This window comes from Asterias rubens, chromosome 20, assembly GCF_902459465.1.
Source record: "Asterias rubens chromosome 20, eAstRub1.3, whole genome shotgun sequence".
NCBI classification, from domain to species: domain Eukaryota; kingdom Metazoa; phylum Echinodermata; class Asteroidea; order Forcipulatida; family Asteriidae; genus Asterias; species Asterias rubens.
Window position 1 is genome coordinate 3,441,834 of NC_047081.1, and position 27,661 is coordinate 3,469,494.

Consider the following 27,661-nt stretch of genomic DNA (forward strand, 5'->3'; position numbering starts at 1 on the left):
ACAAATCCTCTGTGTTTATTTTTTTTTCTGTGTGAAAAGTAGGAGTGGAACTGACTATCTTAGATTATTAGTTGTCACCTCAATGTGTTCTTAGGGGTTATTCAGAAGAGTCAATGTTCAAAAATTTGGATTTTATTTCAAAATTGTTTTAAGACACACACCCACCCACACCCAACATTTTGATTTAAAGACAGTGGACACTATTGGTAATTGTCAAAGACTACCTTTCACAGTTGGTGTATCTCAACACATGCATAAAATAACAAACCTGTGAAAATTTGAGCTTAATCAGTCGTCGAAGTTGCCAGATACTAATGAAAGAAAAAACACACTTGTTACACGAAATTGTGTGCTTTTAGATGCTTGATTTCGAGACCTCAAATTCTAAATCTGAGGTCTTGAAATCAAATTCGTGGAACATTACTTCTTTCTCGAAAACTACATTACTTCAGAGGGAGCCGTTTCTCACAATGTTTTATACTACCAACCTCTCCCCATTACTTGTTACCATGAAAGGTTTTATGATAATAATTATTTTGAGTAATTACCAATAGTGTCCACTGCCTTTAAAAAAATCTTGATTGGGTTTATGAAATAATCTTTGCACAGAAAAGCAAAGTAATGTATCACATAAACCAGATACTTTGGAGCAGATGAATCCAACGTCGGTAGTTATCAACCACTTTTCCTGTCTGAAATAAAAAAAAATTATGCTTTAGAATGAAATTGACAATCTTGGCCAGCTGGGTGTTTTGCCTTCTTTTAGATTTTGTATATGAATATAAACAGTATTAGCTATTTCTTTTGACCTACACCACCCACAATTTTAAGGGGAACAAAAAAACAAAAACAAAAAAACAAAAAAGGACAACAAATTTTTAATCATTTACAAGTCTGAATGGCCTCTTAGTCTAGAAGTTTCTGAAACACATAGATAACCATTTTTTTTAAAGTCGACTGTTTAAAAGACAAACCTAGTTTTCATCAGCAGTTACTCCCATCCATCACACAGCTCCATCTTTATTCAATTGACCGTGATTTTTGAGAACACAACTAATGATAACTTCATTTGATGATTTGATTTGGCAGCCAGCCTTCCTCCAGCTTGTTGAATTGACAAAATAATGATATCGTTTGATATTTTTTTAACATCATTATGAATTTCCTGGAAACCATAATTTGGGTCAACCCAGCAAGGCCAGAGTAGTATTCACAAAATTCTAAACATTCAAGCTGTTGTTAAAAGCAACAACTTTTTTTAAAAAACATTGTTTACAATGCTTTCTTAAATGGAAGGTTCACGTTTACTAATCACTCTCAAAACTGAAAACTATTGTTTTAAGTATACAGCAGCTTGTGATAGTGTATAAAAAGCATCTTGAGAAACCTCTCATTTCGTAGTAACATGCTTAATGTAAACATGATAACAGTTTTTGGTGCCCCAGAATCTAAATCTGAGAAGTATTACTACAGTATTGCTTCTCATATTTGTATTCCTATTTTTGGAATTATTCTCCCTGCATGGATATTCGCTCCAGATATTTTTGAAAACCACCTTTTGAAATGAAATTTTCAAATGTTAGTTTTATTGTGTACATCTACATTGATACAGAATTAAAACAATTGCCAGGTTCAAAAAACCAAAGGTATTCTTTGCCCGACTTCTTTAAAGGAGGAACACCTTTCAGTGAAATTACACTGGTTGGTTCAAAAGACACTGTTAAGAATTAATATATTGTTTACAATTAAACGGGGCACACTCCCTTTAACCTGCCTTCCTCGGCCTTCACTGAGAGAGTCCTCACTCATTAGATATGAAGCTGGAATTGGAATTATGCATTTTCGTTGACGCTGAATTTAAAGATTTGTGGCTGGGTTTGACGCTAGCGTTAATCCAACACCTTTTGAAATCTGCCGGACTGACAAAGACACCCCCCCCCCCCTTCTCTGTCTATCTCATCTTATCACTGTTTAGCACTTCATTCATATTTGGACAACCTACATTTTCTTTCTCTAATACTGTCAAGACAAGCATTTCACTTTCATATCTCGGCTTTTAAAGGGGAAATCTCATCCATCTAAGTAGTCACTTAACCAAACAGATGAAACATTCAAACTTGCCCACTCAAATAACATGATATTTTATAATTGATTCAGTTTGTACTTTTCTGGTAAGGTAGTGGAAATTAATCTCATATAATTTAGGAATCTACAAATATTTGGTTTAATCCTTTTTTATTATTATTATTTTTTTAACTTCAAATATTGAATTGGGTTAATATGTCGGTTATGTATAATTTTTAGGCAATGAACAATTTACTACTTTCTTAGTTGACTAGAAAACCTTATAGGGTGCTTTGGGATTTCTGACATGTTTATTACAGGAACACGTTGCCTTAATTCGGTCGAGTTGGTCTTTGAAAAGCGTTTGTAACTGTTGGTTATAAAATGCATAATGGTTAGAAAGATGTTGAAAAGTGGAATACAATGATCCACACAAACATGTCTCAAAATTGCACGGTTTTCCTTTTACCTCGTCGACTAACACGGTTGGCCATTTATGGGAGTCAAATGTTTAACTCCCATAAATGGTCGACCGTGTTAGTTGGCAAAGTAAAAGGAAAAGCAAGTTTGTGTGGATCATTGTGTTCTACTTTTAAACATCTTTCCAATCATGCATTTTATAACAAATGGTTACAAACGCTTTTTACAGACCAACTCGTCCGATCCAAGGCAACGTGTTCCTTTAATTTTTACTGCTCAGTGTGCAAGCTTTGCGTGATTGTTCAGTCACAGAAATTACATATTTATTAAACTTGATTACATGTTCCCCCTTCAATAGATGTTGTTTTGGAATATTAATTGACCCTTGTACTGTGTTGTTACCTGAGGCTTTATTGTGCATGAGCGTTAAAATCAGAGTGAGGCTATATGTTTGGCTACTACAAAGCAATGTGGCCCAGAGTGAGGCTAAAGGGTTAATCATGCAGAGAAATCAATTGAGGTTGCTACTAAAGCATTTAGTCTGGTAACTTTCATGGTAAGTTATAACAGTCCCATTGTACCACATGGGTACAGGACGAAAAAAGAAGGCTACACTATGGCACAGATGGGATAGCATGGTTTAGTCCCCTGTGCATAGTAATGGTTTTAGCATCATCAAAGAGAAAGGGCCCAGACTATTTGTGACTTCCAGCCTCATTGTGGTCCCATGACAGAGATTTTGGTTGATATAAACTGAAGAGAATTTATGCAAAGCTTTAGCATCAGTGGAAAGTGAACTTTTCAAGCAATTAACATACTGTAAGTTATGTCCAACCCTGTCTCCCAATAACCCACATGTACACTTCTTCCTTGATGAATGTGGTTATTATTCTGATATTTTGTGAGCCTACCTTAAAGTGTTTGGTGTGTTGGTATGACAGTGAGAATGAATGTGTGACGCCGCTGTGGAAAAATCTGCAGATTAAAGCGCTTACTTGTGTTTTAATATTCACAGTTTGTGTTTAGATTGTGTGTGGCTATGGTTTTACAGTTTAAAAGATGTGTTTGTGAATTTCGTAGCAATGCAGACAAAGCATTTTAATTGGAAGTTGTGGCATAAATGCTACAAGAAATATGGTTTTCATGAACTAAAATCTGAATTCTGTTACAGTTTTGAAGAAACAAAATGTCAAAATTGTTGATTTAGATGAACAGAAACTGTATACCCCCCAAAAATTGAATGAAATTGTGTTATAAAACAACAATCAAAATTCACAGTTGATGCTGAAGTTAACATGGCGGCATAAAAAAGGCATTATTTAAAATGTGCTGAAAGGTTTTGAAGATCTTTGTGTAGTAACTAACTTGTTGTAGATATTGCTTGTAGGCACCCATCTGATCAAGATGTTCATGAGAAGAATAATTTCAAAATAGTGTTTACTATTGTTCAGTTCGGTTGAACTAATAATAGTTAACCTTTGTACTGTTCCTGTCATTTTTTTCTAAGTAGGTTTGACACTTGCATGGTGGAGTACATTCAAATGAGGTTTGCTGAGACACCGTGTAATTAGCTCTCTCTATAAGCTGTTGTGGTTCTGTGAAGAACCGGTTGTTAAAAGATTAACGATTCGATCGATATGCTCTGATCGTCATCAGGAGATGCTTAAAGAAAGTGGACACTATTGGTAATTGTCAAAGACCAGTCTTCTCACTTGCTGTATCTCAACATATGCATAAAACAACAAACCTGTGAAAATTTCAGCTCAATCGGTCATCAAAGTTGCGAGATATTAATGAAAGAAAAAACACTCTTGTCACACAAAGTTGTGTGCTTTCTTATGCTTGATTTCGAGACCTCAAGTTGTAAGTCTGAGGTCTCGAAATCAAATTCGTTGAAAATCACTTCTTTCTCAAAAACTACGTTACTTCAGAGGGAGCTGTTTTCCACAATGTTTTATACTATCAACCTCTCCCCATTACTTGTTACCAAAAAAGGTTTTAAGCTAAAAACTATTTTGAGTAATTACCGATAGTGTCCACTGCCTTTAAGCTAAAGCAGCATACAGCAACAGAGTCCAGCATTCTCCAAAAAAAAGATCAAAACGCTGATTTGATATCCATCAGTTTTTTGATAAACCACCACATCTTACGAGAGTTAAAAACATAATTTTCCCGCAAACCTCACTTGATTTTTTTTTTTTTTTTGTATTAAGGAAGGGGCTGAAACTGTTCAACAATAGATTATTTGAAAGGAAAGCAGTATTTCTCAATGTGATTTGGACATTTTGAATTACTTTTATTATACAGAAAAAAGTATGTATAAAATAAGCAAAATCCTAAGGAAAAGTTCGGAAAGTAAAGGTTTTCAAGAAAAATTTGTAAAAAGGAAAAAGAGATCATTGTTCAAAGTGAATTTTACATTTTGGTTCACACTTATATTAAAAAAAAAAAGATTTAAAAAAATGGGAAAATTTAAGTTTCTTTGTTGGAACTATTAATTCGATAGTCATTTGTTTTTGGAGAGTGCCAAATTGTATGTAGTTAGTTAGCATAATTGTATACACACGTATTCACCAAGTACGCACATATGCACCTTCTATCACGCAAACAGCTGCCCATTCACGCAATGCTTCGACCCCAACAACAACCGGTAAGTCACTGTCACTTGCTGAATGAATGCTTGACCCCTGTTGACCCAATGACCCACCAATTTTAACCCCAACCCATCCTGGTTTGACCTTGTGGATAAAAATAAAATAAAAAAGCCCAACACAAATTGCGGAATACCCCCCCCCCCCCCCCCCCAAAAAAAAAAAAAAAGAAGATTACCTTCAGGTTAGAAAACAGCATTTATGTTTGAAAAAAAATATCATGATTTTGATTTGACTTAATCCGTCAAAGTAAATATCTTCATCAATTTGTAGTCTAAAATAAATATGTGATTTGGGAAATTTGAAGAGAAATGAGACTCGCCCAGCCTTTTTAAAACAAATTCATGGCTCACTTTGTTCTTTTTTTTTTGTCAAAAGATTGACAAAATCTAGAAGACAACCTGTTGAATTCAATCAATCAATTTAAATGAAAAGAAAAAATAATATTTACAATATTTATTATCAGATTATTATAAGTTTTCTTTGAGACCCGCAATAGCTGTTGGTGCTTGCCCCATTAGTGTTTAGCCCTTGGTGTGTCTTTAAACGGGTTTTCCACATGCTTTTCCGCACGCTCTTTCATAAAGCAGTTTTTTAGCAACATGCACAATAATTACAGCAAAAGCTTGCATCACGTTGAGTGCAACATTTACATTTTAATGAGTTTCTTACATTTTAATGAGTTTCTTATCAGCTTTTATGACAAACTATTTAACAGTGTGAAAAATTTTACTGATATCTTTTTGCATCATTTAAATTTTATCTTTCACATTCAATCTTTTTGTTTTGATTGTTCCAAATTTTTAATTAGTTTATTAATGTGTTTATAGAAAGTACTTTTTTTTTTTACGTCCAAGACTTTTATTTATTTGATTGGTTTAGAGAAAGAAATTTGAAATGATTGTTTTGGTTTGTTTGACTTTGATTCTAACTGGCTAACAATGCAATGAACAAATTTATTGTTGTAATTTTTTATCAGAAGAGTGTTGGAACACATTGGTTGCGCCAAATTTTCCTGAGTTCTTGATTGAGTTTTATAGTTATGATGCTTTTAGATCTGCTGTCTTTTGAAGATGTCTTGGTATTTAGTAGTTTAGGATGAGGGTGATACCTGATTTTATTTCAAATGTAGATCATTCTTTCCATTTGGAACTCGTGCATGATCCCAGTTTGGTAAGAACCTGAGAGAACGCTGAGAGTCTTTTCCTTGGTGGCGTTTCAACTTTCACGGCCATGGGCGTTGGACTCTAGCTCTGTTTCTGATCAGCAGAGTGTGGGTTCAAGTTCAATGTTCACTCTCGAACATTGAGACAGATTTTACGTAAAGACCACAGTGTTCTCTCGGCTCTAGATCTGTGAGGCTTCCTAGACAGCTCCCTCGTGTGACCATTTGAAGTGTGTGATGACCGAAAAAGTTCTCATTGGCTGATTCTGGGTTTGTGATTAGTGGTTGGGTGTAATGTTTGTGTGCCTCGAACCCCTTGCTCATACAAATGCAGAAACGTTATAGCTTTTGGAAATGGTGTTGTTCGTTTTGGCTGCATCGGCAGTTTTAAAGCAAAGCAAGTAAGCTGTCTGGTCTAAACTCTGCTTGACTTTTGACTGCACCAACAAAGGAAAAAATGGTTATAGCTGGAAAACAGAAAAGAAAATATGAACTTTAGAAAATAAACAACAGGAAAATTTATCAATAACTGTTGAACAACTGTTGTATCTGATAACCCGTTTGAAGGAAGTTAAACTAATGGCAATGAAAACTAATGGTTAGAAGAGGTACTGCAGCTATGTAGTTTTTTGTCCCCCGAATTTTAATCTGAGCTGCGTAACTGACAGCAACGATTCTTAGATTGTTTACTCCTAGCTGGGATTATTCTTCCTGCATGGGTATTATTCACTCTTGATTTATGGTGAAAACTCAAAAACGCAACTACCTGTTGAAATGATCATAAGTTTGCTTAATCAAAACAATCAAATGGTTCAAAAACCAAAGGTATACTTTGAGGCAAAGTCAGTTTGATGTACTAAGCTGTCATATAAGATGTTCATTTTTGTGAGTAGTTGAGCATAAGTTGACAACATTTTTGTTGCCTTTGCTATTCCCGTGGTAAGAGGTTAATGCATGAATTATTAGAGAATATGAATTGGTGAGTGAATTTAAATTCTAGACATCTCAGGATTTTGTTTATTTTGTAAGTAACTTAAGAAATATCGAGGAATGGTGAGCCAACAGAAGTTTAGGTTTGATTTGCTCAATTTTTGTATTGTTGGAAAGAATTGTAAAAATTTTGTTAATTTGGTTTATTTGGTTCACTTATAAACAGCCGGCATTTTTTCCCGGGTTTAACTCCCGAATGATGGTTTGCCCGATATATATTTTTCATATTTGGTTTGAGATTTTTACAAGTAAATTGATTAACCAGTTTGATTTTGTGATGAACCTAATGGATTCATGAATATTCATTGATCATTATTAACAACTAACCAATCATCATGTTTGCACATCCTAAGCCGGCCAATCATTTCAACCAAAACTCACCCCTTGAGTAGACAACATTGTTCCGATTATATAGTTCATTTTGTTGATGTTCAAATCTGTCTTGCAAAATCTTTTTTTTTGAAAAAAGACAAATCAATGTTGATAAATGGACAAGTGTAAAGGCCCGGTCCCACTGCAGCGAGAACGAGAACGACGCAAAGATAACGCACTCTATTGGTTGAATGAGTGTGTGCGTATTCTGCGTGGAGCAATTCAACCAATAGAACGTGTTCTCTTTGCGACGTGGTCGTATTGTTCTCGTTATCGCTGCAGTGGGACCGGGCCTCAAGTTAGAATCTCCCAATAAAATATTCGTTCACAGAAAGAAAAACAAATTTGAGAAAGAAAAAAAGAAAAAAACCACTGCTTACGAAAAAATTGACCTGGTGGCTTTTATTTCTTGATGCATTGATATGAGATATTGGGTCACTTTTGATACACAAAACCTTCCACTTACTGGTGACAAGAACTGCAGCTGTTGATAGTTCAAAAAGATCTTATAGAAAAATTTCCCTTCAAAGTGATACGGTTTGATAATATTTCACTGAAATCATTTTGAATCTGGGCTGTAATTTGATTCATATTAATCCTTTACCTTCACGCAGCAGATTTCAAGAAACTTTACGCAACTGCGTAAGTCCACTTGCGCAATGTTTATGGTGCAACTTACGCCATAAACGTTGCGCAAGTGGACTTACGCAGTTGCGTAAAGTTTCTTGAAATCGGCCTCTGGTCTTTAAAGTTTTAACTGCTTTCACACATTTCAGTGCCCCAATTACAAGGAACCCATTAATATTTTTGAGTACACAGTAATTTGCTTAGCAAGCATTCTTGACCACGTGGTCATGTAACATCAATGCTAATGGCGTGTTCCAGGCTTAGTCTGGCTTGTTGTGGTGTTATATAATTCAAACACTTTCATTATAATTTGGGGCCGGAAACAGACCTTCAATGAACATTTGAAATTGACCCATGAACTTAAGTTTTCCAAGGTTGTGGGTGCAATCACAACAATTTTAAAATGAGACTAAGGCCGTGATGGTGATTTCTGCTACAGCTACGGCTAGATCGGTTGTGTCTGCCTAGTCTTCAACACTGGCAGACACACTGATTTAGTCGTAACCGTAGCTGAAGTAGCCATTTTGGACTTGGTCTAACACTTAGTGAAGGGACAGGACCCTCTGCAACAAAATAGAACACAATCAGTTCTGTTTCCCTTGTTGTTTTTTACTTGATGGTTTTTTTTAACTGAGAAATCAATCCTAGTGAGATTATTACTGGAAAGAATTCATTCGGAAAAAGTTACTGTTTCCCCAGTTCACATATTCAGTGTTTCTGCTTATAAGATTTGTTCCCATTTTTAAACAGTTTTTTATATGAATATTTATGTAATCATAATATATTTCTTTTCCCTTTTATCCAGCTGCCTCAGCCGCTGCACGTAAGGAGATCATCAGAAACAAGATCCGAGCGATCGGCAAAATGGCCCGAGTCTTCACGGTCCTCAGGTATAAACAAATTGGATGTTTACTTGCCTCATTAGTTTTACAGGAGAGTTTTGGTTATACTTGCAAACATAACTGGCTGATCGGTACAGTCAAGCGCCTTGGAATCAAGCTCTGGTGTTTCTGATCAGCACAGTGTGGGTTCAGTCTTGACACTTGTGTCCTTAAAGGAACATGTTGCCTTGGATCGGTCGAGTTGGTCTTTGAAAATCATTCTGTAACCGTTTGTTGTAAAATGTATATGGTTAGAGAAATATTGTAAAAGTAGAATACAATTATCTACACAAATATGCCCTGAATTGCATGGTTTTCTTTTTACCCTGTCGACTAACACGTTCGGCCATTTATGGGAGTCAAAATTTTGACTCCCATAAATGGCCGACCGTGATAGTTTGCAACGTAAAAGGAAAACCGTGCAGTTTCGAGTGATACTTGTGTGGATCATTATATTCTACTTTTAAAACATCTTTCTAACCATATGCATTTCATAACAAACGGTTTCAAACGCTTTTAAAAGACCAACTTGTCCGATCCAAGGCAACGTGTTCCTTCAAGCAAGACCCTTGCTTTGTCTTATGTGATTAGACAAAGTCCTTGGTCTCGTCTGTTGTGTAATGCACCTAAAAGAACCCAGTTTGAATTATTACCCCAGTGTTTGTGGCAGTGGGAGCCGAATGCGGCACTGCACCTTGTAAACCCGCACAGAGTAGGTCTCATGATTCAAAAACCTGTCCGGAAATAAAATATGATAAGGGCTTGGAGATGCCGGTATATGAAGTGCTGTAAAAAGAAAATTTGTTATTATTTTAGTTTTGTATCTGTCGATCCTAGCCAAAAGCTGGGATGGGTCACCTGTGGCTGAAACAATCAGTGGTTACAGCTGAATCAAACCACTTGGGTCATATCTCACTCTGTTGATTGGGCATTGACATAAATGATCTTATCGGGAATTGTAACAAAATTGCGGTTGAAGGAGGTCATTTCTAATTACATGACACTGTTGCTGGATTTAGTAGGCTTGTCTGTGTGTACCAAAACAAATTCTCTCTTTAAATTTATTGTTGTGTTTTATTAATTTACAGAGAAGAGAGCGAGACTGTGTTAACACTGAAGGGATTGACACCAACGGGTATGCTACCTGCTGGGATCCTATCTGGAGGCCGGGACACCCTCAAGAATGGTAAGCCCCCCCCCCCCCCCCCCAATCCCCAAAATCAGACGACCCTTCTCCTCTATTCTACCCCTTACCACAGCCACACCCTAACCCTACAGCCCTTTTCACTCTGTATCTCATATCCCCGTGGAATACAGTCATGGGTGTGGGTTCGAATCCCGGTCAAGACACTTGTGTCCTTGAGCAAGATACTTTACTATAATTGCTTCTCTTCACCCAGGGGAATAAATGGGTACCTGCAAGGGTAGAGGTTGATATTGTGAATGAAAAAGCCTTTGGAGCGATATAAACTGTTGCCCAGGTTGTATACTCCCAAGGGAGCTGAGAAACATTAAAAAAGGGATGCTATTGGCCCTATGACCAGGGCACTAATGTAAAGTGCATTGATACGGTTATTGTGAAATGCGCTACATAAGAATTGGTTATTATTTATTATTATGGGGAGGCCCAAAGATTATTTTCACCCCATGGTTACCAAACGGCGCACTTTCACACTGTCCTCGCCGAGGTCCTTATTCCACCGGGTTCCAGGTGCATATTTTAAGAACACCCCATGGTTTTACCACTTACCCCCTACTCCAGAGTAGGGGTGGTATGCCCATTTGCCAGGGGTAGATCAGGGGTCGAGCAAGTGTGAAAGGGTCGGCCATTGTTTCCCAGGGTTGCGCCAGTTTATTTTCCAGAGCTACCAGGTCTTCATACAGGTCATCTCCAGTAAACTAGTTACTTCTTAACAGCAAGCTTTGCTGGATAGACAACGCTGAGAGGGGCAGCAATTGAAAGAGAACAATGGCTGCGATTCCAGGAATGGGCCCCCAATACAATTTGAGGATACGGCAACCACAGACGCAAGAACGCTCTTTGGTAGTAAATATTGATTTGTCTTTGTTTCTTTGCAGCAATGGATTTCCACAAAATCAGTGGGTTCGCCGAGGCCAAGGGCCTAGACAAAGTCAATGAGAGGATGCCACCACGCAAGGACTCACCAACGCCCCCTAACAACACAGGCCCCTCCCCTGCTTCATAGACGAACTCCTCCCCTTTAGAGTTCTCCCTCCCTGAGCCGAAGAAGCATCAACCTCGCTCCCCATAAACGAAAAACCTGGAAGCTGGACATCAAGTTTATCTCCGAAGGGAACGGGTTGCATTCAAAAACCACCAAAATGAGCTAAGAGTTTACTCTAAGGGCTGGGAGAATGCTATAACCTTGATGAGGGTGTATAAAATCCTGAACGGTGGGGGCGTAATTACAAACCCCTTTTGCCCTTGAAAGGGGACAGTGTATAAATTAAAAAAAGTTGCGTGTCACTGCCGTTTTACGTGGCGCACGCAGGTTATGTACCTCCTATCATAGCTTTTACTATTCATAAGAAACCAATTTGCACAGAAAGTAAAGCAGTACGTTTAGTAAGGCTGTGGTCGAAAGTAACAAAAAATAAAAAAGCAAAAGGCTTTATGGACTTTGGCAAGTTTACTTTTATTTCCCGAAAGAATTTTTTAGTTCAATCTCAACGAGGAGACGCAAAAATTATTTTCAGGAAATTATCTGAAGAAAATATGTTATTTGATAAGAAATTGCATCCAAATGTGAATGGCAAGAGGTGGGGGAAAAATATTTTATTTTATTTCAAATTGCCAAACTTAGTTTGTTAAATTTTTCGTTTCAAAAACAAATTAGCGAAAGATTGGGCGATTATATTTGTGTACAAAGTGTAGGAGTGTGTCAGGAACATGTCTTGTGTGGACGTCTAACTGAAAGTGGAAATTATCGGATTAAAGTGCAATTGGGATGTATTTCTGTGCAACTACAGCCTGAAATCTGTGGCCGCGTCAAGGCTTCGACCGACGCTCCACTGTATTCCAACAGCTTGAATAGGAAAAAATGCTGTGTGCATTATGCATCCGTTTCCCAATTTTTTGTACATTGTGTAATACTAACTGCTGTTCAATATTAAAACGCGGAATGCTAGTTATTATTATGATATACATTAATCTTGTGGACTGTTTTTCTTTTTAGCTGTGATTGGGTTCTGATTCAAAAAATAAATGCCAGCCTGCTTTGAGTTTTTTAAATTGTTATTTAGTCAGTTCAAAAGGTTCACTATTTAAACTTATGGAAAGAGAAGTCTGGTACCTTTCTTCTTTCCTTGATGCCCTGATGTATTAGATTGCATTTAACTTTCAAAGCTTTTTCAGGGTCAGTTTAGTGTGAATCAGGAACTTTTTATATATATACCCGTATTGGGATAGTTTAATGGAAGGTATGTTATGAAACGCTATCCTGACTGGGTTTTAATCTTTACCCCAATCAAGATATCAATCTCATAATCGGCAGAGTTACCTAAAAATGTTGCCACCTTGAACTAACCCAATGAAGATCTAGGGTACACTTATACCTGAATTGGGGTAGTATATTGGATGATGAAGTTTCCAGATTTGGAAAATTAGGGTAGGCAGCCTGGTCGCCGTGGGTAGCGCGCCGTATCGATACCTCTCGTCACATAATCCTGGAAGGGAAACACTGAAAAACAATTGTGGATTGGTTAAACCAAAAGTGACTACTTTGGGTGCACGCTTTACTGTTGAGCACTTCTTGGGCACTTAGATGCATGTCAAAATGCTTGTATTTTGACGCAAACATTTCAAACAAATCATGTTTTGATGTGGTCACCCTAAACTGCAAACAGCTAGCTGTATGACAAGATCGAAAAAGAAAGAAAGGGGGCCAGGAGATGTTCTGTGACTTGATGCGTCTTTTACGGCGCATTCTGCGAAGTCTTACACAGACTGGATTGACCAACAGAGTAATTGAAATGTCAAAAAAAAAATTATTTTAAAAGTCACACTTCCAGGGGTAACGATAGAGATTGCTTGGCCAGTTGTACACCACCAGGAACAAGGTTGTAGGGTACGGGTAATATTCAAAGGAACGTATTGCCAAGTTGGAACTAACGGCCATGTTGGAATGAACATGCTTATAAAAGGCATCTTTGAAGTTGTCACTGCTGGCAAAGACCATGCCTGATTTGAACATGGCCCATGTTCAAACAAGGAAATGGTTCCTGACTGGGTCCCAGTTAATAGCCCCATCCATGAACTATTCCCAGATTAGAATAGCAAATTAAAAACAGGATTGTTTTTTTTTTCTCCTAAATTTATCTCCCAATCCCGGTCCCAGAAGTGAACAAATTTATACTAACCTAAAACCATATCCCAACCCTAAATGTGATATATATTTTGTCACATTTGGACGAAAGAGTTCGCAGCGCGTGAACCTTGCCATTTTGTTGTGTGTGTAAATACATTTCTGAACTCTGTACATCATCTTGTAGATTTCTGGAGGGGGGCGTGGTCATTAAGTAGATTTCTTAAGGGGGCGTCGTCACTCTCTGGACTTGGATACCTAATGTTATGCTGGTCATAACTTCCATTTTTTTCATCCTTCAAAATGCAACGCCTAAATCTAATCATCAGATAAGCCTTGCCTAAGAGCAAGTGCCCAGCTTGCTTTTCAATTTTCAAATAGATTGACCCAAAGGTCAAATGGCTGGTACTTTGCATTGATTTGTACACCTTTCCTGCATAAGGTTACCAGGCAATTTGTTGATTCTAGCCAATGATGTCTCTGTGATTGTCGAACCAGGGTGTGGTCTTTTGTAATGCTTTTAGTCAATAATCATGTTACAAATTCCAACCGAATCAGAAAATGCTTATATGCTGAAGAAATAATGTTTGACTGGTTGTAAATGTTGCTTTGAATGTACACCACTTGGAGTTGGGGATGACAGAACATAACTCAGTACCCAATCAGGATATGCTTGCCACACCAAATACCTCGTTTGGGAGATAATTTCCTCTCGTTTTTGTAAAACTTCCCTCAAAAAGGGTATCCAATCTGCATGGCTTGTATACAGCTTCAACCGTTCATATTGTTCAGTAATGTATAATTATTAGCCAGTAGTTCATGTACAATCCCTCTGTACATTAAACAACAAAAAAGAAATTAACGTGAACTATGAGGTAAAAAATATAGATTCTGTGTACATTTTTAAGTGACCTTTATTATCAAGATATTGTAAGTTGGGAATTATTGCTTTTTTTGTTTATATTTCGTTTGTTTATATAGTATGAGGCAGTGGTCAAAAAGCCTCCATGGAACTGTGTTTTGATGGTGTGTAAAAGTGATTGTAACCAAAATGGATTTTGTCAAATCCTTTAAGTCTATGAGAAATATCTCAGTGGTGTATAAATGTATGGCTACGTATAGCTATGCAGAATGTTCAAAATTGTGTATGTATGTATGTTTAAAAACAAAATTATTGAAGACGGTCTCTGTATCCTAAAAAAAAGTTATACGAAATGTAGACCGCAGGCCAAAATGGTTGTGTAGGGGTGGGGGTGTTTTAACTCGGGAGTTGAAATGACTACATTATGGAAATGAGTTTCAACTCGCCCCGATATTTAACAAAAAAATAACTAGAGACAATTTAATTACGCATGGCTAATATAACTTGAAAAACTTCATTAAGTAGTAAGTCGTGGAGAATATATTTTCTTTTTTATGTCACTTTGTAGAAACTAGGAAACCTAGGTATAGAAATTTACTTCGGTCGGCTTTGTGGACTGAGTTCCTCTCTAGTCCTATACAGAAGTGATTACTTTTTCCGCTTTTTTGTGAAAATTGTGTAGAAAACAAGGAGATAATTATAAACCTTATCTAGGTGTGGACAGTTATCTGTTGTTATAAAAAAAAAAACTTCAGTGTACCTTTGCTTTTCTCTGTTCCTCTTTTGATGACGCTGTACAGTTTTAATTATTATTGTTCTTATTATCTTAAGATTAAAAAAAAAAAGTTCGGAAAAAAATACACAAAATTGTTGAATGTCGTAAACTTGTTAGAAAACGCATTGATGCACTTGAAAAAAAACTGTTTCTTTTTACTATTTTTATATTGCAATGTGGGAATTTCTAGCTAGTGTCTGGACGTATTCGTATCTCTTTTCACGTAGATCTCGTAACCACAGCACACAATTTTCAGTCACCCTTCTCTCTTTAGATGTAACAAACTTATATCATGTAAACTTTTTGAAAATTGTACATGTTAAAATAATAATAATAACTATTGGGGCGGATGGACTTCTACCTCGCTGTTGAGTCTATGGGACGTCTGGAAGCAAACTAAACGGAAATACATTTCTGAAATGAAATTGACAAATTATGGAAACTATTCTCAACCCCAAAGTATTGTTACTCTAATCCTCTCCCAAAACAGTACCCACACCATGCAGAGGAGATAAAATCCCACAAATGTTAGTCTCAGATTGACCGATTGGAGTTGTCAACCACTGTCGTACTTTTTTAAGCCAACACTACTCAAAAAAGATTAACACATAGTGCTACCGCAAACCTCACTTACTAATTGTTTGAGAGATTTTATGTGGTTAAGAAATTACACAAGCCTCCAGCTACCGTGTTGTGAATGCCTCACAGCAATGTGAATTCTAAGAACACTCCTCCTCTTGACAAAAGACAAAAGGAGTGTGAGCGTTATGTTTTCTGATCTGGCAACCTCTAAAGTTGGTAATCATTCTTGTCAATCACACTTTTTTGATCTCTCTCTCTCTCTCCCATGCAACACTAGCCTTGGACCTTGACATATTGCTTACAGTGTTTGTGTGAGAGGTTGCAGCTGGTGGAGGCATATTGTGAGTGTGTGAGGTAGAGAGGTAGAGGCATATTGTGTGTGCGAGGTTTTGTGCATGAGGGTTATGTGTGTGAGGGTTATATAATGGTTGAGGTTTGGTTGTGTTGAGGATGAAGATGTATAGCTGCTAAGGGGCAATGTCAGACATTGATGCCATCAGGTACCTGGTGTTGTTTGCTTGTGGTGTGTATGTAAGGTAAGTGTGAGGGTCGTGGTACAGTTGAGGTACCCAACTTCCATGAGGTGTATGTATCAGTGAATGAGTGTTCAAGAGAGTCGTGTATGTGGGAGGGTCATTGATACCGGTGTGGTACACAAGTAGCTTGAGGTGACTGTAAGAATGGACAAGTGTTGGAGAGGGTCATGTATGCGAGTATGCAGGTTTGAAGATCACAGGTTATTTGGGCTGTAAATGAGGCTAGTGATGTACACCAAGAAGTGAGGTAATGAGGTTCATTATTTGAAAAAAATGTAGCTCATTTGATGTGACTAGTTACTAAACAAGAGCAACTGGTAGGGCAGTAAGAGGTAATCAAGTGAAGTCTACTTGTGAGGATGAAATGATCTTGATCATGACTGAGGGGTGAGGGTACAATGAGTTGACTGGCAAGTGAGGTTTAAAACATTGAAGGCAATGGGGAAAGGATGTTTGAAAAAGTTGTGATGTTAAGCACTGTGAGAAGATGCAGACAAGAGGCAAAGAGGTTGAGGTTTAAAGACTGGTTCATACTTCTTGCGAATGCGATATTAATTTTGTTACATTGCAAATTCGAAAGGAATAATTCACAACAACTGTGATTAACTGCTGCGAAACATTCACTGCGAAGACAGCCATTTGACGTCAAAATTTGCTTCACATTTGCATTGACAGGAAGTATGAAACAAGCTTATTGGGGATTAAAGGCTAGGCTTGTTGAGGCTTGTTGGGGTGAGCATGAGGTACCCAAGAGTACCACTAAGCATTAGGGTGAGGTTATGTATGATCATTCAAAAGCACCATGCGCGCAGGTGGCCATTTTCTAAGTAGACAAAACAGGCATCGCACAGCGTGTTTGTTCAGCCATTTTATAAGTTGACAAAACAGCACGGGGGAGCGTTCAATAAACACAAACTCCAACGTGTACTTCATATTCAATGCGCGTACAGAATGGCGCGCGCGTGTCTGCTGGCGATCCCGTCGCGTTTGTGCAAAAAGCATCACCAGTGCACCCTCTAGTTGTTATTTCATTGGTAATGACCAGCTCTCTCCTCCCAGAGTAGAAAGAATGAGTACTTCATGGTGATATGTGCCATCTTGTTTATGGGTCAGATTGGTTTATTTCGGACACTCGTTGCTGCCTGGGACTTGGACTTCACACTCGTGTCTTGAAGGTTCATGGAAGTTTGAGCTCTGAATCACAAGCAGCAATGCATTCTAAAATTAAATGAATCTGCTTCATAAACAAGATGGCGCATACAACCATGAAGGTGCTTATATTTACTTTTAAACGATCAGCTTCTACATTCAAATATACTTCCGAACATCACTGCAACACTTCATGATGCATTAACAAAACACATTTTTTCGACCGATTTTAGGGTGAAAATCCCATTAGGCAGCCTGTGGTCATCTTTTATGGTTGACCCCCTGCTTTGTGCTGTATGGGTCAATCATCTGTAGTAGGAACAAGGTTGTGAGTCCAATCAACAATTTAATTTCTTACGACCTGTGGTGATTCTCATAGACAGTGTTTTTGTTTAGTAATTTGTCAATTTCATGTAGTCTGTTCGATTTTGAGATCAGACGTTTCGTAATAATATTGGTAATGACGCACCTGGGTTGTTTGTTATAGAGTGTTTGTCTGAAAATCAATCTTTGTCACATTTTATGCACAGAGTGTTAAAGCCACGGTTCTTAAAAAAAATGGTGGAAAAATGAATTGTTGATTTCCATTGGGTGTTTATGTAACGGACAGAAAACATCCCTCTGATGGGATTTTACCCTTTCCTCTTTTTTTTCTCCTCATGGTGGAATTCTCCTCTCTCCCTTCTTTACTCGAGTCAACTTTTTATGTGTCTTTTTTGACGATTTCATACAACTTGCATTTATTGAAAGATATTTTCATGCCAGGCTCTGTTGTTTTTTCGCAAGATTTTAGGTAGAGAGCAAAATTTCTTTGCAAGCAACAAAATAACTCTTTATAAAAGAGCGAAACAATTTTGGTAGTGACCTCATTTTTTTTTAATGGCTCATGCTGGACAGACTTTATCAAACATCAGAATTCAGTTGGCCCTCGTGTGGCCACATTGTCGAGACGTTACGCAAAACATTCTACACGACTAAAGACAAAAAAAGTAAAAGTGAACAACAAAAGGAATGCAGTACATGGGTTGGTTTATGTTTCAAATCTAAAAACTAAAAATGTTATCAACGGGCAATTTTCTGAGGCCAATAATGTACCTTTTTAGGATCTTAAAGAGACTAACATTCTGAGAGAAAAAGGAACTTTAAGCTACATTTTAAGTAGGTAGCTCAATATAGAGTTGTCCAAGGGGATGTTTTTGACGTAATATTGGTTAAAATAAACAGTTGGTGTAAATTTTCAAGTTGAGTATAATTTAATGGGATTGAAGATAACAAATTTATTATGATTAATGATGAATGTATTAATGATGTTCAGCATGGTAGTTTTTATTGAGTCTGAACTTTTTTCTTCTTCTAATGTTGATAACTTGATATTGGTTTCATTGAAGGCAATTCGTTCATAATGCCCAGACTAATAGGCCTTCTAGAATGCGTCTTAACCCTAGGATTTACTTTGCAGATAAAAATGAAAACTTTTCTTCTGTACCCGGGAAGTAAGAAAAATGAGCTGTATTTCATCAAGCAATGAATTCACTTTTATCTTTTGTTTCACTGTTGTTACATGATTTTTCGTTTCTGTGGGAACATTAACTCAAAGTAGACAGTTAAGCTTGGATTTTAAAACTATACTGTGTAACTGTTTAAGGCAATCCTGTACGTAGATTGAGATCAACTCTTAGCGGCCATTTTGAATCTCTTGGCCTAAGACTTTGACCTTTAACCTTTTCAGTTCTCCTTCAAATGGTTTTTACATGATTAAGGCACTATGTCAGTGTGCAATATGATTTGTAAAATTGACAACTTTTTTTTAGCAAAAGAAACATTGTTGCTTTATTTTCTATTTGAATTTGAGTTAGCTACTTGGTTTATTTTAAGGTAAAAAATAATAATCTATTCCATCGAATAAACTTTTTCGTCTAACTGAACAGTCAGCATTAAATGTACCTCATGTTTATCAGTTCTAGAACTTTAGTTATCACATTTCTTTTTTTGTCAGCACAAACAGTGTTTTATGTTATTAATATACTGAGATGATATATTTAATGATTTTTGATTTTGTCATGACAATGTTAAAGAAGGGAGAGGGGGAAAATAAGCATTGATATTTACCATCTCTCTAAGTGTTACTATTACTCTATTCAAACCATTTCAATGTTACTGATGAAATAAAGTCACTTTACAATGGGACTAACTATTCTCTTGTCCACAATTAATTGACTTTGCTCAATAAGGCGCCCCTTAAACATGTTATATTTACAACAGGTATAAAGAAATCTATATGGGTCTACCCATACACTGGCGTTTGTAGGCACTGTATACATGTACTAAGTACGGCAAAGGTTTTGGGTTCGAATCCCACCCGAGTAATATGCCTGTGATATTGTTCACAGAACTTTGAAAAAGTAGGCCTACTGGGTGTATACTACAGTGCTTATACTCACATCAGGGTCTGGGTAAAACCTAGACTTGATGACAAGTTGTTAGGCGCTGCCTATTTGTCATGCAACAGTCACAGTGCGATTATACACATGCAACGGTTGTTGGTAGCGCGTGGCTCTTATCGCGACTGACTCACACACACATACTGAGGGTGAGTGTACAGTCCCCGTAGCTACACCGTGCTGTAACTACACCGCACTTAACATTTACCATCTTGACGTCAAGACTAGGTAAAACCAAATAATATTCCTTATACATGTACCTAGTTTTTGAGAGACTTGGAGCTTTGCATGGTGTGATAAGAAATAAATAAGGGTATGGAAACAAACAATGTGAAATTAAGCTCTGGAAGCAACAGAAGTATACTGTCCGAAAGGTGCGGATCGACAAATCTCAACCCTAGATCCATCTCAGAACCAACAATTTTTACTTTATAGAAATTTATGTCTGCCCGCAATTGATTTGGTAATACTTCCCACGCAGTTTAAACCCCCTAAGTCTTAATTTGAGCAATCCATAGTTAAAAACATAGGACACGCCCTTACCGCGCCCTAGTGGTAGACCCTGCCCCACATCCCTTCCCCCACCAGTGACATAACCTGGAGTAGCACCACCCCCCCCCCCCCCACACACACTCAAGACCGTTGCTCCCACCCCTCCAAGAAAAAGTGATTGAAAAAATGCAGAAATGAATGGTTTGATGCATAAAACTAGCCCGTGGCCCCCATGAAAATATCTGGTTTTGCCATGCCCTCTTCACCATCCACCCCCGAAATTTATGTCCCGCCCCCATACATTCAACCCCTTCTACTACGCCAGGGTAACCCCCATGTGCGTCAAGTAAAAAAGGAGTTTGTTTACTGATGATACTGGGGTAAGGAGAATTTGAAACTTGATGTTTTGTTTACTGCATTCATTTTACTTTGAAGTACTGAATTCTCCCAACCTGCCTTTCTGTTGTCAACTTCTCTTCGAAAGTTCCATTTTTCGCACTAGGGATGTTCTCTAATGGGTGACGAATTTAGAAGATCTGTATTCCTTATCTATCTTTTTAAAAGTCTTCAAAATAAACGAAATGTTCAATTGAAATACGTGTTTTAGTTTGCATTTTAACAACCTTGTGTAAACTTATTTGTATTTTCTCCTTTATTTTTCGTGAGAAATAGTGTACCAATTAGCGAAAGTGTGCCGTTCCTATCGTGAGCAAACATGTGGTTAGCTCTACGAACAAAATGGCCGACCTCAAAAGCTCCCCATTTTTCTCTCCAGCTTTGTCTACATTGTATAGCCAACTTGGTCGACGAAACCGCCGCAAAATGATAATGTGAGTTGAATAAATACCTATAGCATCATAATAAGACTTTCTGTAGCTTATTTGAGATTTTAAAACAGTAAAAATGTTGCAAAACTTGTGGCTAACGGCCCAACGGTTCGGCTTGGCGGTGAATTCGAAATAATCGTGGAGCGATACTACGAATTTCTCCATGGCTGCGTACACTTTGGCACGGTGTGAACTAACCGTATACTCTGCTCGTCTCCACCCAAGACGAGCAGGGTATACCGTAAGAAACGTCAAGACCCAAAACGGCCTTTGGATAACATTCCGTATGGCGCCACCACTTTTTCACTAATTTTTACAAAAAAAGGATATCTCATTGAGGTAAATTTAAATTAGATACTATATTATTTCATATAAAATGAAAAAGTGGTGGCGCCATACGGAAACTTTTCCCTTTTTTTACTAAAAAAGAAATATCTTATATATTAGTTAAGGTATTTAAAGGAATACGTTGCCTTGGATTGGTCGAGTTGGTCTTTGAAAAAAGCGTATGTAATCACCCTTTAAAGGAACACATTGCCTTGGCTCGGTCGAGTTGGTCTTTGAAAGCGTTTGTAACCATTTGTTATAAAATGCATATGGTTAACAAGATATTTTAACTAAGTATAATATAATGATCCACACAAGTATCACTCAAAATTTCATGGTTTTCTTTTAACTTCGTCAACAAACACGGTCAGCCATTTATGGGAATTTTTGACTCCCATAAATGGCCCAACCATGTTAGTTCGCAAAGTAAAAGGAAAAACACTTTCTAGGCAAATGTGTGTAGATCATTGTATTCTACTTTTTAAACATCTTTCTAACCACAACCGGTTACAAACGCTTTTTAAAGACCAACTCGACCGATCCAAGGCAACAACGTTCCTTTAAACTATTTCTATTTTATTTTATTTATAATAACAATTGAAAAAGTGGCGGCAGAAAACTGAATTTCCTCCTTATTGGAAGATCATACAGCGCCCTCTTTTGTCAAAGTGTGAAAGTTTCAGCTCATACTACAGTGTTTGTTGAGAAAGCAGTAAGGAATTGTCAGAATATTTCCACACAGATGTAGAAAGCCATCCATGTTCAGTGAGTTGACAACGGCACAACGGGTACCTGCTTCTCTGGCCACAGCGTTTGAAAGGGACACCAACCCTCAGAATTTTGAAAAAAGTTTAATGCATGGATTGTTTCTATAAATCAACGAGGGCATTTCAGATGAAATAATTTTGAAGGATTCTTTCCATACCATCTTTTTTAAATTAGAACGAAGCTTTTGAAGGTACAAACGACTCAACATCTAGTATTGTATAAGTTTGCTCAAGTGTGTTTGATGTGCTGAAATTTCAGAGATAAAGTCTGTTGTTCAGATTTTATGGAAATTCCTTTAAAATAAATACAAGATAACCAACAATAATTCTGTACCCAAGTTATGTTATAAATCAAACAATTTTTTTTTCTTCTTCATGTGTAGTGAGGAGAGACGAACAACAAGAACATCAATCAACTTCAACCATTAAGATGGCGACAGATAAATGGCAGCCTCAGTTACAAATACTCAACTTGGCAAGTAAAGCACAAGAAACACTCTTATTTTTAAGGTAAGCACCTTGTTGAAAGATTTTCCATTTGGAAGGAGCACAGTAGCTACTAAGCTATCAGTAGTCCATACACTATGAGACATGTTGGGTTGGAAGAAATGGAGGAGTCAAGTGGGCCCTGTGCCATAATTAAGATGACCAGGGGGTGATTTCACAAAGGGCTAGGACTCGTCTTATCTCGAGTTAGGACGAGTTACTCGTCCTATATTAGGACCTTCCTAGGGATGATTTCACAAAGATAAAAAAGGTTTTAAACGCCTTCTTGTTTTGTTTCCATGGCAATTGCGCCGAACTTGTCCTAACTTAGGATCGGTATTTAAAGACAGTGGACTCAAAGACCAGTCAAAGACCAGTCTTCTCACTTGGTGTATCTCAACATATGCATAAAATTACAAACCTGGGAAAATTTAAGCTTAATCGGTCGTCGAATTTGCGTGATAATAATGAAAGAAATACCACCCTTGTCACACGAAGTTTTCGAGACCTCAAATTCTAAACTTGAGGTTGCTGAAATCAAATGTGTGAAAAATTACTTCTTTCTCGAAAACTACGTCACTTCAGAGGGAGCTGTTTCTCACAATATTGTACACCATTAACCTCTCCCCAAATCCCCATTACTCGTAATCAAGCAAGGTTTTATGAGGATGATTATTTTGAGTAATTACCAATAGTGTCCACTGCCTTTAAGGTTCGTCTTGGCGTATGAGTTTGTGTCGTACGATGTGGGGCTACTATATTGGCTGGCTGCACTGACCTTGGAGATAGACTGGCGCTTCAAAGAAAACCCTATAGTCAGAAAATGACTCTTAGAAATGCAAAAGAATTGTATTGCTACATTGTGTAAACATGAAATATACTTAGTAATGTTCTGTTCATTGGGCATCACTGTAAAGGCTGAGTCACACTGCAGCGATAACGAAACCGATAACGATCACGACGCAAAGAGAACGCATTCTATTGGTTGAATTGCTCCACGCAGAATACGCACACGCTCATCCAACCAATAGAACGCGTTCTCTTTGCGTCGTTATCGTTATCGTTCTTGTTATCGCTGCAGTGGGACCGGGCCTTTAGCCAACATAATATATGTTTTCTTAATTTTCCCCTTACTACAGATAAATCCATGAGTGACAACACCAAAACATGAGATGTTCCTCCGTGACACCCTCACAATCCCATGGAGCTTGTGGGTCATCCTCTTCCCAACAAGACCCACCCTAGCCCTTAGCCTCAGCTGCATCATCTTGTTGAGCCACGCTTACACTCCTGCTGAAGTTCGTTGAAATCACACCACGATCACGTACTACTACATGATGGACTAGAGTCATGGCAATACGATCAAGGTAGGCTGACACCTTCCTACTAACAGATTTGAATTTCTTTTTGAATTTCTGCATTAAGAAAGACTTCATCACAAAACTCAATAGTTAACCTTGAAAGTCCAACTTATAAGATCATCTATGAAAATATACACATAATATTATGTTTTTCTCATCGATTTCCCCTTCTACAGATAGAGCCATGCGTGATAATACCAAGTTCTGAGATGTTCCTCGATGTTCCAAACTGATGGAGCTTGGTCATCCTCTGCCTGAGAACCACCCTGGCCTTAGCATCAACTGGGTGATCTATTCGAATCACCCTTCATCAGAGCATGGATGCCTACTTTCTTGCTAAGAGAGACGCAAAGCCATGCTTACACTCCTGCTGAAGCTTGTTGAAGTCACACCAGTATCCCTGTCTTCTGCATGATGGACAAGAACCATGGCAATACAATACAATCAAGGTATGCTAACACTTTCCTACAAACTGATTTGAATTTCTTTTTGAATTTTTGCATTAAGAAAGGCTAAGGCAGTGTTTATATTGGCGGCTACAGCTATTAGGCTACAGCTAGATGTTACTTGGTCTAAGCCTTTGAAGTCCTTGTCTTGGACTGTGAGGTCCTGTTCTTAGACATTTAGGTCTTGCTTGGTCTATGCCTTTGAGGTCTTTGTCTTAGACTGTGAGGTCTTGGTCTTAGACATTTAGGTCTTTTTTGGTCTATACCTTTGTCTTAGACTGTGAGGTCTTGGTCTGAGACATTGAGCTGTTGCTTGGTCTCTGACTTTGAGGTCTTTGTCTTGGACTGTGAGCTCATGGTGTCAGACATTGAGGTGTTGCTTGTTCTCTGCCTTTGAGGTCTTTGTCTTAGACTGTGAGGTCTTGGTCTAAGACATTGAGGTCTTGCTTGGTCTATGCATTTAAGGTCTTTGTTTGGTCTCAGATATTGAGGTCTTGCTTGTTCTCTGCCTTTGAGTTCGTTGTCTTTAACTGTGAGGTCTTGGTATAAGACATATCTTGCTTTGTCTATGCCTTTGAGGTCTTTGTCTTGGACTGTGAGCTCATGGTCTCAGACGTTGAGGTCTTGCTTGGTCTATGCCTTTGAGGTCTTTGTCTTGGACTGTGAGGTCTTGGTCTCAGACATTGAGGTCTTGCTTGGTCTCTGACTTTGAAGTCTTTGTCTTAGACTGTGAGGTCATGTCTCAGACATTGAGGTCTTGCTTGGTCTATGCCTTTGTCTTGGACTGTGAGCTCATGGTCTCAGACATTTAGGTCTTGCTTGGTCTATGCCTTTGCGGTCTTTGTCTTAGACTGTGAGCTCATGGTCTCAGACATTGAGGTCTTGCTTGTTCTCTGCCTTTGAGGTATTGGTCTTAGACTGTGAAGTCTTGGTCTCAGACATTGGGGTCTTTCTTGGTCTATGCCTTTGAGGTCTTTGTCTTGGACCGTGACGTCTTGGTATCAGACATTGAGGTCTTGCTTGGTCTCTGACTTTGAGGTATTTGTCTTGGACTGTGAGCTCATGGTCTCAGACATTTAGGTCTTGCTTGGTCTCTGACTTTGAGGTCTTTGTCTTGGACCGTGAGGTCTTGGTATCAGACATAAATGTAAATTTACATCTTGCTTGGTCTATGCCTTTGAGTTTGTCTTGGGTGGTGTACATTTTGTGTTTACCAAAACTGATGAAGTTGCTTTGTGCGGAAACTTGAAGACGTTATATGTGCCAAAAGTTGTCGATTTCTTATTTAATATCTGGCTAGTGAACTTCTTACAATATATTATTTACTTTTCGCTTAACAAAATTTGAGGGGCACCAGGTCCAACTAAGTTAAGCACCAACCGAGCTAGCCACGGTACTGTGTAAATGTGTAGTTCCAGGAATGTTCCTGTTATTCTGTAGAGCTCTAATGAAAGTCATGTTTACAAAAAATTGTATTCATTGCTTTGTCCTTGTTTCATCTACTACAGAAATCTGCAAATCGAGAGAGCGTGGGATCTTCATCAACAAAGCCAGACGGAGAGTGTCGGAATCTACAATCAGTGAGCTGTCAACCACCAGCAGAGATGCAAGATGATCAGCGCCGAAGCCCGATTGTAGTATCTTTTTCAGTAATTTGCCTAAACAGGCATTTAGATATGGGATGGATCTTAGGTAGGATTTAATAAAAAGTAATACTTTCCAGAGTTGTGAATTAACCAATATTTCTGTGTATGGCGATTAATTCACAGTTACTAGTGTGGCGAATGACCCATACTTCCTGTGTGTGGTGTTGATCTACCCATACCAGACTTTTCTTGCTGGTGATCTTCTATCAATACTTCCCCATACTTTCGTGGTGATGACCTACCCATGCTTTTCCTGTGTGGTGATGATCTACCCATACTTACCCTGTGTGGTGATAATCCACCCATACTTTTGTGGGGTGATGATCTACCCATATATGCCCCCTGTGTGGTGATGATACTTTCCCTGTGTGGTGATGATACTTTCCCTGTGTGGTGATGATACTTTCCCTGTGTGGTGATGATACTTACCCTTTGTGGTGATGATCTACCCATACTTTTCCTGTGTGGTATGATCTACCGATACTTTCCCTGTGTGGTGTTGATCTACCCATACTTTCCCTGTGTGGTGATGATCTACCTATACTTTTGTGGTGATGATCTACCCATACTTTTCCTGTGTGGTGATGATCTACCCATACTTTTGTGGTGATATCTACCCATACTTACCCTGTGTGGTGATGATCTACCTATACGTTTGTGGTGATGATCTACCCATACTTAAGTGGTGATGATCTACCCATATTCACCCTGTGTGGTGAATCATCTGAATCAAATTGGAACGTTTTCCAGGGTTTATTTAATGTGTAATTCTAGCTTGTTATTAGGCTGCTGTGTGTGGAGTTTGATAAACTTGGTTGCCATAGATATGGAGCCGGATGGGAATTTTCCCCTGAGTGTTTACCCAAAAAGGGGTGTTTGTAAAGGGTTTTGCCCATCTCATACACAGCAGATAGCAGCCATGCAACTTTTCAGCTGACCAGCTAATTTTTTGATCATGGTTTTTCTCAGCCACTGAAAATTCAAAATCACAGTACAAAGTATAGCTGTGCCTGTTTGAGTCCTCTCTTTTTCCTGCAAAAATGCAAAGTTGTATGTTTGAAATAGGTTAGATAGTTAAGGTTACATGTTAGAAAATGTTTCAGGCGTGTGGTCCATACTTACTCTTGTGTGGTAAATTACAATTTATATAAAAAGTTGTAAATAGGTTAGCTGAAATAGGTTAGGTTAGTTAGGTTAGAAAACGTTTCAGGCGTGTGGTCCATACTTTCACTTGTGTGGGACACTTTCACTTGTGTGGTGAATTAGCCATACTCTACTTGTGTGGTGTCTTATCCATACAGTCATTACTGTGGTGAACTATCCATACTTTCACAGTGTGTGGTGAACTATCCATACTTACCAGTGTGTGGTGAACTATCCATACTTTCACAGTGTGTGGTGAACTATCCATACTTTCACTTGTGTGGTGAACTAGCCATACTTTTACTTAGTGTGGTGAACTATCCATA

At 38.1% G+C, this 27,661-nt stretch overlaps 1 protein-coding gene and 1 long non-coding RNA gene across 5 annotated transcripts in view; both read left to right on the forward strand.

Annotated features, from left to right (window-relative positions):
* LOC117303763 (serine/threonine-protein phosphatase 2B catalytic subunit alpha isoform-like) overlaps window positions 1-14,701 on the forward strand; it is a 55,231-nt gene extending 40,530 nt beyond the window's left edge. For 2 of the 4 annotated variants that reach the window (XM_033788107.1, XM_033788108.1), the window contains 4 exons: window positions 5,096-5,134; window positions 9,095-9,179; window positions 10,259-10,356; window positions 11,250-14,701. In XM_033788107.1, the coding sequence (XP_033643998.1) occupies window positions 5,096-5,134; window positions 9,095-9,179; window positions 10,259-10,356; window positions 11,250-11,377 (350 nt within the window). In that variant the 3' untranslated portion in view covers window positions 11,378-14,701. The remainder of the gene's footprint in view (window positions 1-5,095; window positions 5,135-9,094; window positions 9,180-10,258; window positions 10,357-11,249) is intronic. The other 2 variants (XM_033788109.1, XM_033788110.1) reach the window with 1 other exon arrangement.
* A 6,373-nt stretch (window positions 14,702-21,074) lies between these two features.
* On the forward strand, window positions 21,075-27,394 carry LOC117303764. The gene is made up of 5 exons (XR_004520542.1): window positions 21,075-21,162; window positions 22,637-22,763; window positions 23,879-24,106; window positions 24,277-24,549; window positions 26,055-27,394. It is a non-coding gene; the product is annotated as an uncharacterized LOC117303764 (long non-coding RNA).
* Window positions 27,395-27,661: the final 267 nt, after the last annotated feature.